Below are 19,748 nucleotides of genomic sequence, written 5' to 3'. Positions count from 1 at the left end.
AGGAGAGACTCAGGCAGCCTCACTTGGCCTTTTCATCCAGGAAATGGAGAGGACAACAGTAAGGGTTTCCAGCTAAATCAGTCTTTCCTGATGGCAACAGGCAAAACATCGATACAAAACCATGTGCTGTTTTCTCCATCCCCTGTTGGAGATGCTGATGGCTTTGGTATAAAGGATAATGTGGGAAGCAAATTTGCTGGGATGCTGATAACTTTCTCACTACACAAAAATCAAGCCACCTTCTTGGGTTATTTATCTAGGCAAAGCTTATTAAGAAGAAAGGATCTAAGGTCCCTCCCAGGGGTGGGTATTTGGCCTGGCAGCTAAGCTACAGGTTGGAAGACCACATGCCAGAATATTGGAGTCAGTCCCTAACTTCCTCTTAATGTACCCTGGGAGGCAGCAGGTGATGGTTCAGGTTGCTGGGACCCTGCCACTCATGTGGGAGCCCTGTACTGAGTTCAGTGGGAGGGTTCTCTCTCTCTTTTTCTCTGCCTCTCCCACTCCTTCCCTTTCAAATAAATTCATTAAAAATTTTGAAAAGAGGGGCAGGTGCTGCGGCATAGCAAGTTAAGCTGCCATCTGAAGTGCCAGCATCCCATATGGGTTCTGATTCAAGTCCTGACTGCTCAGCTTCCAATCCAGCTCCCTGATAATGAATGGCCTAGGAAAGCAGGGGAAGATGACCCAAGTTCTAAGGCCCTTGAACTCACATGGGAGACTCGGTTTTGGCCACCTGGAGAGAGAGAACCAGTGGATGGAAGATTGATCTCTCTCTCCCTGTCTCTTTTCTCTCTCTCCCTCTGTAACTCTTTCAAATAAATAAATATATCTTAAACATTTTTTGAAAGAAAATCATAATTTTTTTGAAAAAGGTCCCTCTCAGCTCTAAACCTACCAATCATTGGATCTGATGTCTTAAAAAATGTAATGATATTTGCTTAACTGACATAGCTGTTTCACTACATTATTGCTGCACCCCCAGGAAAGCATTACTTGAAAATCAAGCAGCTGGCTCTCTTCCCAGGGAAACGTGTCCTTGCGCCCTGCCTTCCTGAAACTTCCTGCCTGCACTGGGACCCAAAGGCGCGGTGAAGCTGAAGCGACCTGACCTACCCCAGCTGTAGTAGAAGTCTGCTACAAAAACAGTTCGGGTAAGAGGAAGTGGTTTTCGTTTTACTGCCTGCGAAACAGCCAAGATTTTCGTTTAAAGCGCGCACACAAGTCATTTTAAGTTTCCAGATCTTTCACTCTGAAAGTCCCTGCACAGAAATTCCGTGGGGAGTCTAAATATAGCAGCAGCAAACTCCCCCCCCGCCTTCAGTGGGGGTCCCCGCCGCAGCTCTGGGATTGGAGAGCTTGCTCAAGGGTGCTCTCTGCAGCTGCCTCGAATAGAAGGGCACGGAGCAATCTCTCTCGCACCTCCACAGTGCGTGGGTGTGAAGTGTATTAGGGGAAAGCGAGAGTGACTCTGGGTGTTGGTGCTTGGCTCACAGTCACGTGGCACCGCCGCCAGCTGCACCGAGCTCAGAGCTGGTGCTTGCTGCCCAGAGGCTTGGGGGAAAGCAAGGTCTTGCTGGCGACCAGGAGCACGGGAGAGGGCTTCGCGCAAACAATAGCGACAACAATGAAAAGTAAAAGTACAGTATTTCAATTCAGCTATTGCGGGACCCAGAAAGCAGCTGCGGCGGGTGTGTGTGTGGGTAGAAGCGGGAATTGGTAGAGTGTTTATCTCAGAGGGGTGGAGACAGCCGAAATAAGACTTTTGCCTTAGTATTACTTTAGGATTAGGGAAGGAGAAAGGCACGCGGAATAATACACCTTGCAAGCTTAGTTCAGTCTAAGTGGAGATTGCTTTCTCTCTCATTTGGGAGCAAAGCCACTCTGCTGGAGGAAGTTCCCCCAAGCGGTGTGTGATGTTTAACCGCTTAGGCGTTATCCCACACACGGAAGGCCAGTGGCCCCGTGGCTTCCCTCCCGACCAAAGGCGCAGGCTCTGGGGCGCCTGGCTGCCTGAGGCGGCGGGAACCCCAGCCGGAGGTTCCTCGCAGCACGTTTCTCACCCAGTAAGTTAGAGCAGCGCGCAGGGGCGGGGTGGGAACCGGAGAAGCCTTGTCCTGGGGCTCCTCACCCTCCAGGATTCCTCTCCCAGGCACTGGGGCCGCCGCCGCCACCGCCACCGCGACTTAGCAGTTTTATGACTTTCTCGGACTTAAATGGAAATTTCTTTACGGAGGGAACTGGGTTTGGTCTCCAAGGCTCGGCTGTCAGGCGGAGCCCCGGGGGCAGCTCGCTCACCGCAAAGGAGCCACTTCGGAGTTTGACGCCCTCCCCACACCCCACCCCCGTGCCGCGAAGGATGTCCAGTTAGCCGCGGGCTTGCGTTCTGAGGCTGGCATGGAAAGTCACAGCCCGCAGGCTGGACTGAGCCGCGGGAAGATGCCCAGTGCCTGCCTCGCGGGCTCAGCAGACGCGTCCCTCGGCCCTGCCCACTGAGCTGCCGAGGACTGGCTGGCTGCGCCCAGAGCGTCGCCCCTCGCGCCCCTTCCGGCCGGCCGAGCTGCTACCTGGAGGGCAGGGCAGGGCTGGGCAGTGCCCGCTCGCACCCTTTGCGGGAGGATGGCAGGACCTGGCGCGGCGTAGCGGCTGGAGAGCGCAGCGACCTGCGTCTCCCGTTTCTCCTCGGGGCACCTGGCCGACTTAACCTTCCGGACAGCTAGCTCCAAAGCCCCCGGGAGAAGCAACCCGCACTCGCACCGCGGAGAGGGGAGCAGACACAGGCTGGGCGTGGAGAGTGGAAAGAGCGGAGAAACGGAGAGCCTGGGGCTGGGCGTGCGCGCGTGGGAGCGCGCCGCCTCAGAGCGCCCCGCACTCCCCCGCTCCAGCCCTGGGGGCACTTGGGCAAGGAGGCAGTGGTAGCCGCGGGAATACGAGGGCGCGAGAGAAACCCTCTCCCGGCGACGCCCCCAACAGGTCCGGACTCCGAACTCCGAAGCTACAAGCTGCAAGCAATTGAGACTCGTCGGCCTCCTCCGCACGCCCCTGAGCCCCCGCCCCGAAGCCCGGGGGCTGTGCTGGCTGCCGGCTTCCCGCCCCCTCCCCGGCGGAAGGTCGCTGGCCGGCGGGCGCCCCGTCGGCTGCCGCCGCACATGAGGCCGCTGCCCCCGACGCAGGCGCTGGCGCCCCCCTCGCGGTGCCCGTGGTGATGCCATGCCCCGCCACCACGCGGGAGGAGAGGAGGGCGGCGCCGCCGGGCTCTGGGTGAAGAGCGGCGCGGCGGCGGCGGCGGCGGCGGGCGGGGGGCGCCTGGGCAGCGGCATGAAGGATGTGGAGTCGGGCCGCGGCAGGGTGCTGCTGAACTCGGCGGCCGCCAGGGGCGACGGCCTGCTGCTGCTGGGCACCCGCGCGGCCGCGCTCGGCGGCGGCAGCGGCGGCCTGAGGGAGAGCCGCCGGGGCAAGCAGGGGGCCCGGATGAGCCTGCTGGGGAAGCCGCTCTCCTACACGAGTAGCCAGAGCTGCCGGCGCAACGTCAAGTACCGGCGGGTGCAGAACTATTTGTACAACGTGCTGGAGAGACCCCGCGGCTGGGCGTTCGTCTACCACGCGTTCGTGTGAGTACCCGCGCCCCCCGCGCGCCCCTCGCCACGCCCGCTCCTGAAGCCCCTTGAGCTGGGTGCCCTGGAACGTGCTTGGCATCTGCGCCTTGGCCCGTCGCGCGCATAAGCGCGCGCGTACACACACACACACTCACGCGCGCACACGTGGGGGTTTTATTTCATTGCACGTGTTAGTGGGCTTTCTCCTGGAGCCATGCACCTCCCCATCCCCACCTGTCCCACAGCCGCAGCTTTGCACCCGTCTCCCTGAGGACACCCAATGAATTGCCTGGTAGTAGCTTCAGGCACCTGGGGCGGGAGAACCCGGCAGACTTAAGCTACGCGGATAATGGGGAGCAATTAGGTCCTGAGATACGTAAACTTCAACCGAGCGGGGCGCCCGGGAGCTGGGAAATGCAAAGGGAGGATTTGCGCCCTTTGAGGCTCGAGAGTAGACAGGGGAGGTGCTGGCAGGTTGGGACAGGGTGGAGAGAGGAGACACCGAGGGCTGGGTCCTCGGTGCTGGGGGCGGAGCAGGGGAAGCTGCTACTTGGTGGAGACAGCGGCTGGGTTTTAAGTGCGTCCGGAAGCATGCCTCGCCACCACCCCAGCCACCACTAACGGAAAATCTGTCAGTGCGTGGAGCCCTTCCTGCCACAGAGAAAGTGGCCAAGGTCTCCAAGAGCCGAGCGGGCTGGGCGAAGCCGTGCTCCCTCGCTGCGGCCGCAGCCCGTGGGGCGCAGGAGCTCGGGCCGAGGTGCACCCGCTGAAGCGCAAATGGGCTGTCTCGGACAGGGATCAGGCAGTGGGTTAAGTCGGCGTTTGTGGCGTGGAGTCAAAGTGTGCGTGTGTGTGTTAAGTCAGCCCTCGCCATCTAGCAGAGAATGCTTAATGAGAAAATGATTGGAAGCAAATGTTTATTTTCCCCTTAGGCATTTAAAACCTTTCAGTGGCTTTAAAGTTTACTACTGTTTTTCCCACAATGTCCATTCATTTAATCTCCCGTTAGAGTGAGGTTGATCTGGACATTTTAAGGCTGTTTTTATGCTGCTACGCCCCCAACTCTTTTCATTTTTTTTTCTTTCCCTTTCTCCTTTTTTCTTTTTCTCTTTTTAGTTCCCTCCCCCCAAACCCCCACCCTGTCTGGCTTCTTAATGTTAAAGTGAAATGTAAAGACTTAGGTCTTAGGAGACCCATGGAGAAAGTTCAGGCAGTCACTGATGCGTTCCTTGTTTCGTAGTAAAATATGTTTTGAAATATGTTTTGAACACACGAACTAGATTTCTTTTAGAAATGAGGCGGGTCATCCACACATATCTCTCAGCCCGGATAAAGGGTTGGCGTCAACGCGGAGTCATTTCTTTTTTTAAGACAACATAAAAGAAGGGGCTGGTTTTGTAAATAGGTGAACCTGGAATTTGACCACGTAGGAGTCAGGAAATTGGTGAAGTCTACAATCTGTGGGGTTCTGGTGTCTGGAAAATTTTACAGTCCCAGATTGTGTGGTGTGAGGTAGAATATTCCAGTCAACTCTCTGCTTCACAGTGTACACAAAGACGATATCCTGTTGTGTCATTATTGCTTCAAAAGACACAACTTTCTGTTATTCACTGATTGCAAGAGCCTCATTGATTTGGATGTGATTACCGTCATGCGTGATAGACACAGAGAAACACTACTGTTGTTTCCCATGTTCATCTCGTTGGGTTGATCTGTAATTAATCCTATTACTTAATGAGCCTAGTGAATTATTTTGACCTGTCAGAATATCCTAAAACATTTAGCAAAGTGAATGCTCAATCTGGCAGGAAATATATACTGCATGGGTAGTGACTGTTTCTACCAGAGTATGCCCAGAATAGTCATGACTTGGAATTTTCAATATGATGCCATTTATAGGCTTTCTTTTTTTTTTTTTTTGGGTAATTTATGCATTTTGTATTCAGGAAAGGTTAGAGACAACTTTGATTGGTGGACATACTTTGTATTTCCTGTGTTGTTCTTGAACAGCAATGAGAACCTCCTGCAATGCAACATTTTCTTTTGAGTGTTTTTGGTGTTTAACAGATTTTCGTGGCCTTACAGGATTTTTAAATATTAATAAATGTTTTCTCAAATGGCTCAAGTTTGGATACACTTCTGTTTCCCTGGCTTTATTGGTCTAGCAGTGTCTTTGGTGGTAGATAGGAGATAGCTTATGGACTTGTCAATATGTTGTAAGTAATGTGAAGTTGTGCATTACACACTTCAAGAGTCTGAAACCATAGTATCTGAGCAACAGATGTGGGTAGCAGACCCATAGCAGCACAAAGAAGGAAGTGCTGGTAGCGTCTTCAGGGAGCATTGTGTGCCATTGCAGCAGACCATGGAGAAAGAGGCCATTTTTGGCAATTGCTGCTTGTGATTTTAAATGAGTTGTAGTGTAGGTGGACTTCACACATTAAATTAGTAAAGCAAAGTTGCTTTGAGCTATAAGCCTAACCAGACCATTAATAATACAGCAAATTATAAGAAAACAATTTCTAGAGAGTTGTAACTAACTAATTCCCTGCCAGCGTGGGAATCCCCAAATCTTACATTAATAACAGTTTTTGTAGCACATTAAGGTTCTTGCCAAAAACAAGTGCACTGTGATTAATGAGGCAGTTCATCAATGAATGCACTTGGTCAACCAGTATTTTCACCGCCAAGAAATAAGAAAAGTATGCTTAAAGCTCTGTTTCAGGTAAAACAAAAATTTCTGTTAAATATGAAACAATTATTATAATGATATTTTAATGCCATAAAATGTGGTTCCAAGAGTTTGTATCCTAGCCTACCTGTAGGGTGGCTGGCCAGAGCAAGAGACGACCTACTTCAAATACTTTCTTCCAATCTCTGTAAATTAGTGGAGATTAGGAGCACTGTGCCTTGATTGCTCTTCAGGATTTACCAGCCAGCTAGTCAGTTTCCTGTCTTCACCTGCTCTGCAGTTTACTAGACAAGCTATTCAAATATGAGGTGACATATTTCTGTGAATGTTGTTTGTTCCTTTTTAATTCCTTCTCTTTATAGGAAAATTTTAGAAGTATAACCATGGTAGTAATGGAACCCACAAAGGGGCTCCAATTATAAATTTGCATTGATCCAGTAAGTGTGGTTCTGAGAAATTGTACAGGAAACAGTGTTACAAATGCTTGTAACTTGTCACTGTGTCCAGTGTATCTTTGCTTGGTTTAACGTCCTACCTGTGAATTCATCGTTTTTTAAGCTAGAAGGAACAGTCCAGTCATCTAAGCTGGCAGCCGTGGAGTCATTCTTTTTCTCATGCTTGTTCCAGTAGGCCTTCTAGAAGACCGTTAGATTATGTTTGTTCACTTTATAAATATGTTTCAGAAGTGTTCCCTTCTCTTTCCTACTTCTGCTGTCCCACTCTGTTTCTTACTAGCTGAACATTTGATGATAATAATATTCTCCTTCCTGATCATTGGGCTTCTGTTCCTAGCCTTCTTCGTGGTGTTATTCATAAGATGAAAACCTTATGATAACAGTCCCTTACCTAAATCTGTCTGAAAGTCATTCATTCAGCAATTTATTAGTCTGTGATATTTCAGTGTTTACTGTGTGCTAATTACCAAATTAATAAACAAAAGTCTCCACTCTCGAAGAAGGAAAAGACTCCATGATGGAAACTCAACAGGCATGTGGACATGTGTGAAGCAATGTTATAGGTGTTCTTACAGGGATGGGTTACAAAACCACATGGGAAAAGAGGAGGAAGTTGAGGAGACAAGGCAGAAACTAGCACAGGCCAAAGAGGAAGTGAGGCATGAGCTCAGTTTGTACAGATTAGCTAATTGATTTTTATGTAGGCAGTGCGATGAGAAATGAATAATTTTGGGAGAGAAAACACATTGAGCAAAGATAGGAAATTATGAGTTATCACAGTAGTTCCAGGTACTGTTAAGTATTTGAAGGATGGGTACAGCCACAGGGAGGTGGGAGGAGAAAAAGACAAGTCTCAAATTGCCAACCATGGAATCTAGTCTCATGCCGAGGGCAGTAGTGGTCACTGAGTGTTGAAAAACAGGGGAATAATGTAATCAGATGTGAATGTTGCCTGTTCTTCAGTTCAGTAAATAAATTGAAGATTCCATCGGAGTCAGTATTACCTGTAAGTAGGTGACAGCAATTTTTCAAAATTCCATCCTTTCTTGTATTTTTTTTATCCTTGAATTCATTCCACAAATGTATACTGTGTACCATGGGCTGTTCTAGAAGGGTAAGAGGTGATTACTGAAGGAACTAAGGCGATAGCGGTGGAAATGAGGAGAGGTTTAATCAGAGAAATATGAAGGAGATAGAATGAGCAGATTGTTTTCACCCTTCTGATGGATGATACTGGAAAGATGACTGAGACTCGGTTAACATTGACATTCAGTAATATCGTGGAGAAGGGGTAATGGACACATGATTACAGCAATCTGACGAGTTTAGATTTAGATGTGTTGCGCTTTGAATGTTTTCAATCACTCATATAAAGATTGTAAGTGATGGGAACCAGCAGTAAACCAGAAGCAGTCGGGTCTTGAATCAGCAACCTGAACTATTTCTGGCACAGCAGAACCCTCAATAAAATGTTTTTTTATGAATGAATGCATTTGAAATCTAAAGGTTAATTTGAATGCATATCTAATAATATTTAGATTTGGAAGCCTCTAACACTCTTTTGGTAGTTAAATCAATGAATAGAAAACAAGAAAATCGCTCAGAGAATGCAGAGTAAGGACATGGTGAACAGTGTGGGGAGCACCAACACCAAGTAGTGAATGGAAGAGTAAGAGCCCGGGAAAAACCCAGGGAAAACCCTGGGAAAACCATGGGAGAGCAAGCCAACCACCAAGTTAAAAGCCAGGAGGCCTTATTTTCATGAAAGCAAAGGAAGATGGGTACAGAAACGAGGTTATGGTTAGCTTTCCAGTGCTGCAGACAGGAGTAGAAAATTGGGTGAGATTTCATTACAGTGTTCATTTTAAATGGCCACTGATGGCATTGGCTACAGCAGTGTCAGTGGAGTACCGAGAGTCATAAATGTGATTTAAGAGGTGGGGAAATGGGCACAGCAGGATACGTTGAGCTCCAGATTCCTCGGAATGGCTCACAGGCTCCTCATGGCAGGGCTTCTGTCCATCCTTAAGGCCTTGCTGCAGCCACGCCCTGCTAATATGCACTCTGAACCTCATCCTTACTGAACTCTGTCCTGTGTCACTGCTGGGCCTTTGCTGATGGTTTTCTCTTGAACTCTTCCCACTCCTTGCACTCTTGCTCTCCAATTCTCACTGTTTCTTCAAAGTGCAATTCAAGAACCACTTCCCCTTGGGCACATTTCCAGACAGTTCTTTCCCCCAGTGCCAGGATGAGTAAGTTGCCCCTTGTCTCAGGTTCCACGACATTCTGGGAATGTCATTAAAATAATGCTTCCCCCACTGAGTTGTCACTGTGGGCTGCTTTCTCTCTCCCTCCACCCCCCCTTCCCTCAGCCCCGCCCTCATAGAAGGGTAAGCTTCCTACAGAGAAATCTCCTGGGCATTTCTGATTTACAGATATCTAGCAAAGTGCCCAGTGAGTATGTAAATAATTTTTCTTGGAAACTTTACACAAAGGAAATTTAAAGAGGAATTTTAGAAACTGAAGGAATTACCAAATCTTTTCAGGAAATAAGATGTTGATGATTCATTTAAAGGAAAAGATATTGGGAATAGTGATAGGAGACTGATCCCTGCTTTGCCACTAATTAACTTTGTGACTTGGAGTGAGTCATTTTGCCCTTACGGGTCTCCAAATCTTCATCTGAGCAATGGGCACAATAGTGTTTTTAGACCAACCGAGATGACGAAGAATACTGTAAGGGGTCTAAAAATACTGCCATAAGAGGGAAGGAACATTTGGAACAAAAGGGAATCTGATATTTTTGTTGTTTTTTTTTTTGTCTTCCTTACCTCTGAGTTGCAGGGTTGCCCCCTAACTAGTCACTTTCAGTTCACTCTAATTCCCCGAGATAATGTGTCTCAGAGTAGCCAAAGTGACCTTTCTAGAAACCTAAGAGAACAAGTCACTGTTCCTGTGCTTGGAGAAGAAACGTTATTGCTTGTCTTCCCTGCCCCTCCCCCACATCACTAGTGCCCAGTACAATGCCTGCCACATGGAAGATGCTCAGTGAATACATGTTGATTCACTTACTGACACCATAAATCTCCAAAATACACCACTGGTTTCGCTGTGGAATTTTACTTTATTGGCTGCTGTCTGTGTCAGTGTCCTTTAGGTACAATGAATTACTTTATTATTTACTTGGATATTCTATTCTGAACTGAGTCTATCACTGTAGAAACTTTTGTTTGCATTTTTGTTTTTGCTGCTGTCCTTGTTTTCATTTTTGTTTTGCTGCTTAGAAATCACTGATTTCCCTTAAGTGTAAAGAGACCTTGAACAAGTTACACTGCCTTAGCCTGTGCTAATGTAGTAACATAAAAATTTTCCATATTCTTCAAAACAATCTATTTCAAAAGTACTCATATAAACAGTGCTGTAGTGTTTGAGGACTGTGTTATAATTAGGAAATGCTGAAAGTGTTAAAATGTTAATACTGGAAATATTATAGCCCTAAAGAAGTAAACCATGTGAAAAAAGCATATCAAACGAGAATGAAGTCCTGATACAAGAAACACTATAAACAATGAAGATAGCCAGCAGCCTCTTGATAATTGCTTGCAAAGAAGCAGTGCCAGTTTTAATTTTTAATTGCAAATGGCTATTTTGGCAGATGAAAATGCCAACAGAGCATGTTTTATCCTAACCCAGTGGTGTGAAACTACTTGAGGCCCAATTGTTGCACAGCCATGGTTCATAGTTATATTTAATGATTTGTAGATGTTTCCATTTTAATTTCCCTTTTTTTCAACCATTTATGAGTGTGTTACTTGAAGTTTTATTTGGTTGCAACCTGAGAGACAAATTGACCACACACTCCAGTTTTTCTTTTTTTAATTAGTGAAATTCTTCAGTGCATCTCAGAGTTTTGCATGATCCTAGAGTTCCAGGTGATCTTTTTCATCTTTTTCAGTCAGTTTATTTGAAGGGTAAGCTTCCTAAATATTTTATTGAAATCATCAATTTCTCAACTTAAAATAGCTCACTGTTTTACTACATTCAGCTCACTTTCTCACTACATTCATTTGTATATTTGTGCATATGTAAGAGATCTCTCAAAATTTAATGGAAAATATATGTTATGAAAAAACTATGCATGGATTTCAAAAAGTGTTTGCACCAAAATAAGTTGATCTTTTAATTCTGTTTTTTTCATGAACTTGTTGAGGTACCCCAATGTATTCCATATACACACAACATAAACACAGATGCACATCATATCCTTTATCAGAGAATTTGTGTTAGTGCAGATACTTACATTTCCCTTCATTTGGCTCCTCTAAAAGCAAAATCAGAAACTTGAATACAATAAAATTTACAAATTTACCTTAATTCCCTCTTGATAATATTGAGAGTGTAATATTTGAAATCTATTTAATTGTATGGGTACATGATAACACATACTTTTTTTTTTACAAACTCTGTCTTAGTGGTCCTCATTCTTGTTTATATCATCTATGAAGTAATTCTACAGTTTGTTTCTTCTTCAGTCAGTGGAAGGATAATATTTTATAATTGCAATATTATAATTCATCTTTTTATAACAGTTAATTCAGTTAATGTTTTTAACAGCCAATGTGTTTATCAGGTAATACTCTGGATCCAGGTTATTAAAAAAAAGGGGACCTGACCTTGAGACACTTCTAATGGGGACTGTGATCCCAATGATAAACTTTACCTTTATTGATTTGATGACTATAAATAAGTTGTTTCCAATACTAGTTTCATGATCTGTAAGATAGGGACATGATATTTTATGATATTGCATTTTTTAAAGTCTTTGTATATGTACAGCAGCTTTTGGATTAATTAGAACACATAGGAATAATAGACAATAGCTAAAACCATAAGAAAATCAGTTAAAAGAACAGAATATCAAAGATGGAAATGTTTAGAATGCCAGCAATTAAAGTGTGAATAGGGAAAATGAGGAGTGAAATGGAGTAGACAGACAGACAGAAACACTGTCTAAAAAGATGGTCAGTTGTTGTGGAAATCAAGGGTGTCAAGAGAGTTTTAAGAAATGGTTAAGGGGCGGGGCCAGCACTGTGGCGCGGTATGTTAATCCTCCACCTGTCGTTACTGATACTGGTTCTAGTCCCTGCTGCTGCTCTTCTGATCCAGCTCTCTGCTATGACCTGGGAAAGCAGTAGAAGATGGCCCAACTGCTTGGGCCCCCGCACCCACGTAGGGGACCAGAGGAAGCTCCTGGCTTCGGATAGGCCCAGCTCCTGCCCTTGCGGTCATTTGAGGAGTGAACCATCAGATGGAAGACCTTTCTCTCTGTCTCTCCCTCTCACTGTCTGTAACTCTACCTCTCAAATAAGTAAATATCATCTTTAAAAAAAGAGAGAAATGGTTAAATACAAAATGTATAAAAAGACAAACACCAAGTTACTGTTGGATATGGCAATGTAGAATTCTTCAGTGATTTTGTGAGCTCATTAATGTTAACCTTCAGTAAAGTGCTTTTTTTTCTTTTTCTTTTTTTTTTTTTTTTTTTTTTTTTTTTTTTTTTTTTTGACAGGCAGAGTGGACAGTGAGAGAGAGAGACAGGAAGGTCTTCCTTTGCCGTTGGTTACCCTCCAATGGCTGCTGCAGCCGACATACTGCAGCCAGCGCACCGCACTGATCCAAAGGCAGGAGCCAGGTGCTTCTCCTGGTCTCCCATGCGGGTGCAGGGCCCAAGCACTTGGGCCATCCTCCACTGCACTCCTGGGCCACAGCAGAGAGCTGGCCTGGAAGAGGGGCATCCGGGACAGAATCCGGCGCCCCAAACGGGACTAGAACCCGGTGTGCCGGCACCACAGGCGGAGGATTAGCCTAGTGAGCCGCGGCACCGGCCCTTCAGTAAGGTTTTAAGGGCAGAAGCCAGGTTGCTATTAGTTAAGAAGTGAATCAGTAGTGAAGAGAAGAAATAGGACATCTAAACCATATATTTAGGTAGTATGGCAAGAATAAAAGAATGGATATTGGATGCTAAGTAAAAATAAATACAATGATGAAGAAAAGATCAAGAGAGATTACAGTTATAGGAAAGACGATTTAATAATTAAGTGCTGGACACTATTCTAAATGCTTTATACATATTAACTTTTAATCTCCAGAATATTTCTACCATGTACTATTAGTATATAATACTTTAATAGAACACAATACCAAGATAGGGAGTTTAATAACCTGTCCTACTTGAACCAAAATAGGGCCCACATTCTTATCCACCTATATCCTGACTGTGGATGGTACCTGTGGGCTCAGGGCCCTCACATCAGTTAGGATAGAATGATTACAAAACACTACTCTTGGATTGTGGGGAGCAACTGAGACTAGACTAAGTTACTGGAATTAAGAATTATTCTATGCATCTGCTCTCCCACAATATGGCGCTGGGGAGGAGTAAACTTCTATGCAGCTGCCTCTCGCCAATTTGACTGATAAGCTGCAGGAGCTGATCCTGCTCCTGATTGGAGGAGAGCAGCGTGCTCGGCGTGTGGGTAGCAGAGTTGGGACTGGTGGAAGAGGACTATAAAGGAGGAGAGAGACAACATGCACAAGGAACATCTGAAGGAACACCTGAGCAGCCCCCGAGAGAGCCGGCCGGCGGTGTGCCACTCCTCCGCGAGAGCGGGGAAAGTGGCAGGGGGGGCCGCCCCTCCACGGAGGTGGAGGGGTCGGCAGCCAACCCGGGAAGGGCCGAGCAGACAAAAGAACAGCACAGGGTCCTGTGTCGTTCCTCCGCGAATAGGGGAGCGACATTGGATCTAGTATTGGGCTTAGGAATTAATATATGAATGATAAATGTTTGTTGGATAAATAAATGATATTTTAAATATCTTATAACCTATGTAAGGGGATTGTTTATAACTTACTAGTCTTAGGAATGTTTGTTCCTCTGCCTTCAAATCCAAGTCAGCTTCATGTCTAATTTTTCTATAAAGTTTTTCCTGATCCATTTGATGTTTTTCTTTACTTTTATTTACTTTCCATAGCTTCTTAAGTTTGGATCATGCACTTCAGTCCTTAATTACGTTTTGCCTTGTCTTCTAATTGGATTTTTATCTAATTCTTCCAAGATAGTTTGTGAATGTCTAAATAAACCAAAGTACAGTCTTTTGTACTTTCTGATGGCATGTAGCCTAGAATTTTATCCTTGATTTTAATCAAAATTCACCTAGCTATTGCCAGTGGGACTGTGTGAATATTCATTGAAAAAAAAAAACACACAAGAAATTTCCTTAGGTTCTGCTAATTTAAATTGTATAGCAACTTGTATTGGTGACTGAATAATAATTTCTTAGTATCATTTCCTATGAGTATTAAATTTCCAATTTATAGTGTCATTTGAAAAACATTCATTTAAAAATAACAGAGTTGTTTCATTTAGGTCTCATAATTGTCTCATAGTCTCATAGAACACGTTTGCTTCAAACTGATTTTGTAGTGTTTTCATTCTCTCTTTAAAATAATAAACACTTATTTTCTTCACACTTGTGTAAATATATTCCATTCATTTTCCATGCTTCTCTCTCTCCTTTCTCCCATATACATTTGTCCTGAATATTTCTTTTTCTCATTTGTCCATCATTTTCTTTCTTCCAGTTAAATTGCTCCTAGTTTTTTTTTCTTCTTCTCAGGGATTCAACATTTTTGGATTACTGTTTCCTTTCTCTAAAAGCTGCTTACTCTTAATCAAGAGATGCATTGACCCTTTAATTATTCCCATGCTCCACGGGTGTGCTGCCACAGTAAACTGGAGTACCTTATTTACGTAGTAGCACTGTGCAGTAGTTAACAGGGGCTTCTAGAAAGATAAAATGTTTAAGAATACAAGAAGAGAGCCTTATTTTTCTTGGAGTTTTAGTTAGGCTCAAATTTCTAGGAAAATAAGGGTATAAAGCCTTAAAATTACTCTATGGTTTTCTTATCTATCTGTCTATCATTTCTGAAATCCATTGATGCTCAGATATTCAGTGAGTAACTGGTTTTTACCAACATATAGTAATTGCATATTTATGGGCACAGCATGATAAATTATTGTGTATATACATACACACACAAAATATGTCATAATCAAATCAAGGTCATTAGTATACTATTACCTCAAACATTTATCATTTCTTTGTGATGAGAATCCTCTGTTTTAGCCATTTTGAAATGTGCAATAAATTGCTGATAACTGTAGTCAATCTACTATGCTACATAGAACACTAGAACTTAATCCTCCTGTCTAATTATAATTTTGTACCTGTTAACCAGCCTCTCTCTGTGTCCATCCCATCCCCACATGTCTGTTGTGGAAGTTGACCGCAATATGTGGTTCAGATATGAATTAAAAATTAATTTTTTATTCCAGATAGAGTTATTATAGAAAAAGACATCCATTAATGTAGTCCAGAGTGGCATTACATATAATTTATATATATTACATATATATTATACATATTACATATATATATGTGAATAGGTGTTAATTTAAAATATTTATCACATTGGGGCTGGCACTCTGGCGTAGCAGGTAAAGCCGGCTGCCATCTGCAGAGCCAGCATCCTATATGGGTGCCGGTTCCAAACCCAACTTCTCTACTTCCAATCCAGCTCTCTGCTGTGGCCTGGGAAAGCAGGCCCAAATCCTTGGGCTTCTGCTCCTGTGTGAGAGACCTGGAGGTTGCTCCAAGCTCCTGGCTTTAGATTGGCGCAGCTCTGGCCATTGCAGCCATCTGGGGAGTGAACCAGTGGGTGGAAGACCTCTCTTTCTCTCTCTGCCTCTGCCTCTCTGTGACTCTGTCTTTTAAATAAATAAATAGAATCTTTAAAAAAATATTTACCACACAGACTGTTACAGTCATTAGGAGTTTCTTTACACAGGGAGCCAACAGACGGATCTGTAATCTGGCATCAGAATGCTATGCTTTTCCTGTTTAATTCAGAGGTTAGAGCATGTCCTCAAATGCAAGGTCACCATAAGATACATATAAGATAGAAAAACACCTGGTTTTTTCCCTGCTTGGACATTTTTCCAAAAGCATTGCTATTCCCATACACTTTCATAGGATGGAAAAGAACCTTAGGACTTCCATTTCTCTATATCGGTTTCCTTTCACACCTGAATGAATATGGAAGGATTGGATGGGATTGGAAATTCAGACTCTCCTCTCTGAATTTTGAATCACTAGATATATTACTCAGCTTTCTGATTTGTAAACAAGCATCTAATTTTCAGTGTTCGTTCAATAACCTGGTATCATGCTGTGTGAAAAGTCCTATAGTAGGAACTATGGGTACTTAGCATAAATAAGACACAGCCTACTCCCTTAAGGAACTTTTAGTCTAGAAGCATATTAGTTTACTTTCTTCTGAGCTACCAGAAGCATCTCCCTGAATTGACTTAGGAGAAAAGCAAAGGTTCTCCTTTCTCCAGTGGCATTTACCTGCTGCTCCTAGGGAAGTGATTTACTGTATGTGATCACCGCATACAGAACCTGTGATTGCCACCTCTCTTGACCCCTTGGGAAACTCTGGACCTGGGAGGTAGGCACCTGTGCATGTGGGCATTCTGCTCAGGGCATTCCCACACAGAGACCAGCATAGAAGTTCCCACTAATGGTAATTTCTAAAGTATAAGTGATTAAGTTAAATGAAATAGTCTACTTAATAAAACATTCTGTGTATGTTTATTTGCAAGTTTTTTAAATAGAAAAAAAGAAACCTGTGCTCCTTCATAACACTTTGTTCTGAGTATTATTTTCTCTCTCCACAAATTGACTTAAGAACAATAAGGTAAGCCAAAAGATGTTTTTTTAAAATGACAATAAAAACCCATTATTTTCAGTATGCTCTTTATTTTATTTTATTTTTTTAATTTGAGGAAAGAGAGTTCTCATCCACTGGTTTATTCCCTAAATGCCTATGACAGCTGGAGCTGGGCTGAGGCTGGAGCTGGGAACTGAATCCAGGTTTTCCACATTAGTAGAAGGAACTCAATTACTTGAACTATCATCATTACCTCTCAAGGTCTGCACTGGCAAGTAACGAGTCAAGAATTGAACCCAGGTACTCCAATATGGGACCAGTGAGTTTTCACTGCCAGGCCAAATGGCTACTCCCTGTTTTTAGAATGCAGTTAAAGCTTCTAATATTATAACTTTTTAATTATAGTACATGAAAGGAAAATATTATACCTAACCTTCCATGGGGTCTAGAAATCACTCATTCATTCAATGCTTGCATGTGTACTACATGCCATTTCCTTAGAACATTTTGGAAACTTCTTATTTGTGCAACTTCCTCCAGTCATGTGAATAATGCTCTTTTCTTCCACTAGAGAGTGGCATTTGCCAGTGCAGCTAAGGTCAATATTAGGAATGTATGTTCTTTGCAATCCCTGAGGTGTTCTTTACCACCTTTAGATTGCATCCTTAAGCTTTTTATGGATTCTAGAACTAGATTAGAAGTCAGGCAAAAGAATTGCCAAGTGAAATTAAATTAGTTTTAACTTTATCATGCCAAATTACTAAATCCTATGATACTGTTTCACTCATCAGATGGGAAAAGCAGAGAAGTTTGAATGGCAATAAACTGAACTTCCAGGAAGTCTATTTAGAATCCTTAATACAGGTTCTTAAACCCAAGGGCATGTTCTTTTACTCACACAACTCTTGAAAACTGTAAGACATGACATTTTGTTTAGGGACAATGATTTTACAAAGCTTGAACATTCAAATTAGCATTCAAGTGTTTTGAGTCTAGAAGAAAGCTAGGTAAGTTTCTTTTGATTCAGATCCATTGTGGGATAAATGGAATGAGTGGGTTACAGTTTCCCCAAAGGAACTTGATACCCTAGTTACACAGCCCTTGTCAGTCTCCCACTGAGATGATCCCACAGTGCTGCCAAAGGTAGGATAGGAAACACATTAGGGGAAAAAAATCCATTCTTTATATCTGTACCAATCATGTTGACTTCTGGACAGTCACTTGGGCTACCAGTTTGCCTTGATCCCACACAGTAGCCTTCCTCTTGTCGGAAGAACAGCCCTAGTAATTCAACTGAAAGTGGAAGTTAGAACTTCACAGTATCTCTCAGAGAAAAAGATTCCCTTACATGGTGCCTGAGCTTTTGCATCCAGTGCTGGGCTTGATGAGTTACTTTGCAAATTATTGTTCCTAGACTAGTTGTGTCATGTTGCTGAGAGCTGTTTTCCAGAGCTCCTGGGTACAGAGTTTTATTCTAGGCTTTAGGGCAGGAAGTGGATAATAAAAATAAGTTTATAGATAGCACTAGGTAAGGTAGCCTAGACAACCATAAACAAAAAGAGTCAAGAAACCATCACATTGTACTGGGGAAAACAGAATATTCCTCTAATCCAAGGGTAGATGTCATCATTCATAATTGTCATAGATAAGAGATCATAATTTTTCATCCAAAGAAGGTTAAAGGCAGCTACCTGATTTTTAAAAAGTTCTTGTTGGTTCAAATTCCCTTTCCATATTGCAATCTGCTTTAGATGTCCAAGGCACATGATAATATATTTAGAAGACCCATTCACAATAAATTTGCTATGTGTTTTTCTACTTGATGCCTTGTTAGTGATTTCTCTGAAATAAGTGGCAGTGACGCAACAACGTAACATGATTAGGAGTGGCCTGGAGTGTGAGCCATAGGGATGTATAGAGAGGCAGAAGAGGAGACAGTCCAAAGGAAGAACTGGAGTTCTTAGCTCTTGATTATCCTTTGGTGGACAAAAGAGGTGAAAGAATCAACGATTTTCAGGGTCTCAAGCAAGTGTAATGGTGACCAAGCAGAAATTACCTAATTCTGATTTGCATAAAGACAAGATGCAAAGCAGTATGAAGCCTGTTTGAGCTTTAGGGAGAAAGACAGAGGTTCATCACTTACCAGTGTAGAGGTGATGAATGAAGAAGTAATAAAGAAGATGGGCAAAGAGTATGGGGACAGAAATTTAGGGAATGTGATCAGGTGGGAGATAAGAGGAGAAAGGGGTTTGCGAAAGAGACAGAGAAGAGAAAAACTAAGGCAATGCAGTATCCAAAGAAGGATTGAATCTCAAAGAATTTCAGTGGGGTGAGTGTTACAAGGACCAGACGTGAAGATATGCTTGTGAAAATAGGCAGTAACAGCAGAAAGTCAGGGTAGAGGGGAGGAGCCAAACTGGGAAGAAAACTCAGACATCTAGGAGTAGACAGCATCCACAGCACCATCCAGTTTCACAGGAAAGAGAAAAAGAGCTGTGATGTCCGGGTGAGGGCTGGGTTGAGGGTGGGCATGAAGGGACCAAAACAGCTCAACCAGGAGGTAGCTGCAAACAGCAGTCAGCTTCTAAAAAGGCATCACAGGAATTGAGTGGTGTCCCCCAAGGTGTAACTGTATAACTGGAATGGGGACTCCAGGAGAGAGGGTGATATTTAGAGAACTCCTGTAAAAGCAGAAAAATCTGGTAGGAAGGCATTCTTGCAGTCCTCAAGAGAGATGCTGATAAATGCAAAGCTGCCCTAAAGAGTTAGAGATTAGGCAACAGTGTGTGGAGGGGGAGAGGGAGGAAACAGATTAGGCCACATAATTGACAATTAAAAGGGTGAGGACAGAGGGAGAATAGTAGACTAAGAAACAACAGAGTGAAGATAAACCTTTCTTTATGTCTCAAAGTTACTGGAATCTATACAAATATGAAAGCCTAGGGAAAGCACCCCCTGCTACACACACACACATACAAGGGGAAAGATTGAAAGAATTGAAAGGAATAAAATCTTGAAAGAGGAGAGATCAGAATTTAGAGTTAAAAAAAAGTTGTGCTGGCTGCATTGAAAGGTACAGTGAGGTGGCACTGAAACATGAATAGCCTGGTGACTTGACAACACAAAAGGCCCCAATAGAGTCTGGGCCTGACCAGGTAGGGAACTCATCTTGAGAGATTTTTAGTATTTCTCCAACAGTGATATGCAGGGGAA

General features: G+C 43.7%; 1 protein-coding gene across 3 annotated transcripts in view; it reads left to right on the top strand.

Moving 5' to 3' along the window:
* The first annotated feature begins 3,069 nt into the window (after window positions 1-3,069).
* The window catches only part of KCNQ5 (potassium voltage-gated channel subfamily Q member 5), a 639,793-nt gene continuing 623,114 nt past the window's right edge, over window positions 3,070-19,748 (top strand). For all 3 annotated transcript variants that reach the window (XM_051854552.3, XM_051854551.3, XM_051854550.3), the window contains exon 1: window positions 3,070-3,611. In XM_051854552.3, coding sequence (XP_051710512.2) covers window positions 3,211-3,611 — 401 coding nt within the window. In that variant the 5' untranslated portion in view covers window positions 3,070-3,210. The remainder of the gene's footprint in view (window positions 3,612-19,748) is intronic.

The sequence above is a fragment of the Oryctolagus cuniculus genome, chromosome 5 (genome assembly GCF_051225735.1).
Source record: "Oryctolagus cuniculus isolate XC-2025 breed Fujian yellow rabbit chromosome 5, ASM5122573v1, whole genome shotgun sequence".
In the NCBI taxonomy this organism is placed as follows: domain Eukaryota; kingdom Metazoa; phylum Chordata; class Mammalia; order Lagomorpha; family Leporidae; genus Oryctolagus; species Oryctolagus cuniculus.
Note: the sequence above shows the minus strand (reverse complement) of the source record. Positions and strands in the feature narration are given on the sequence as shown.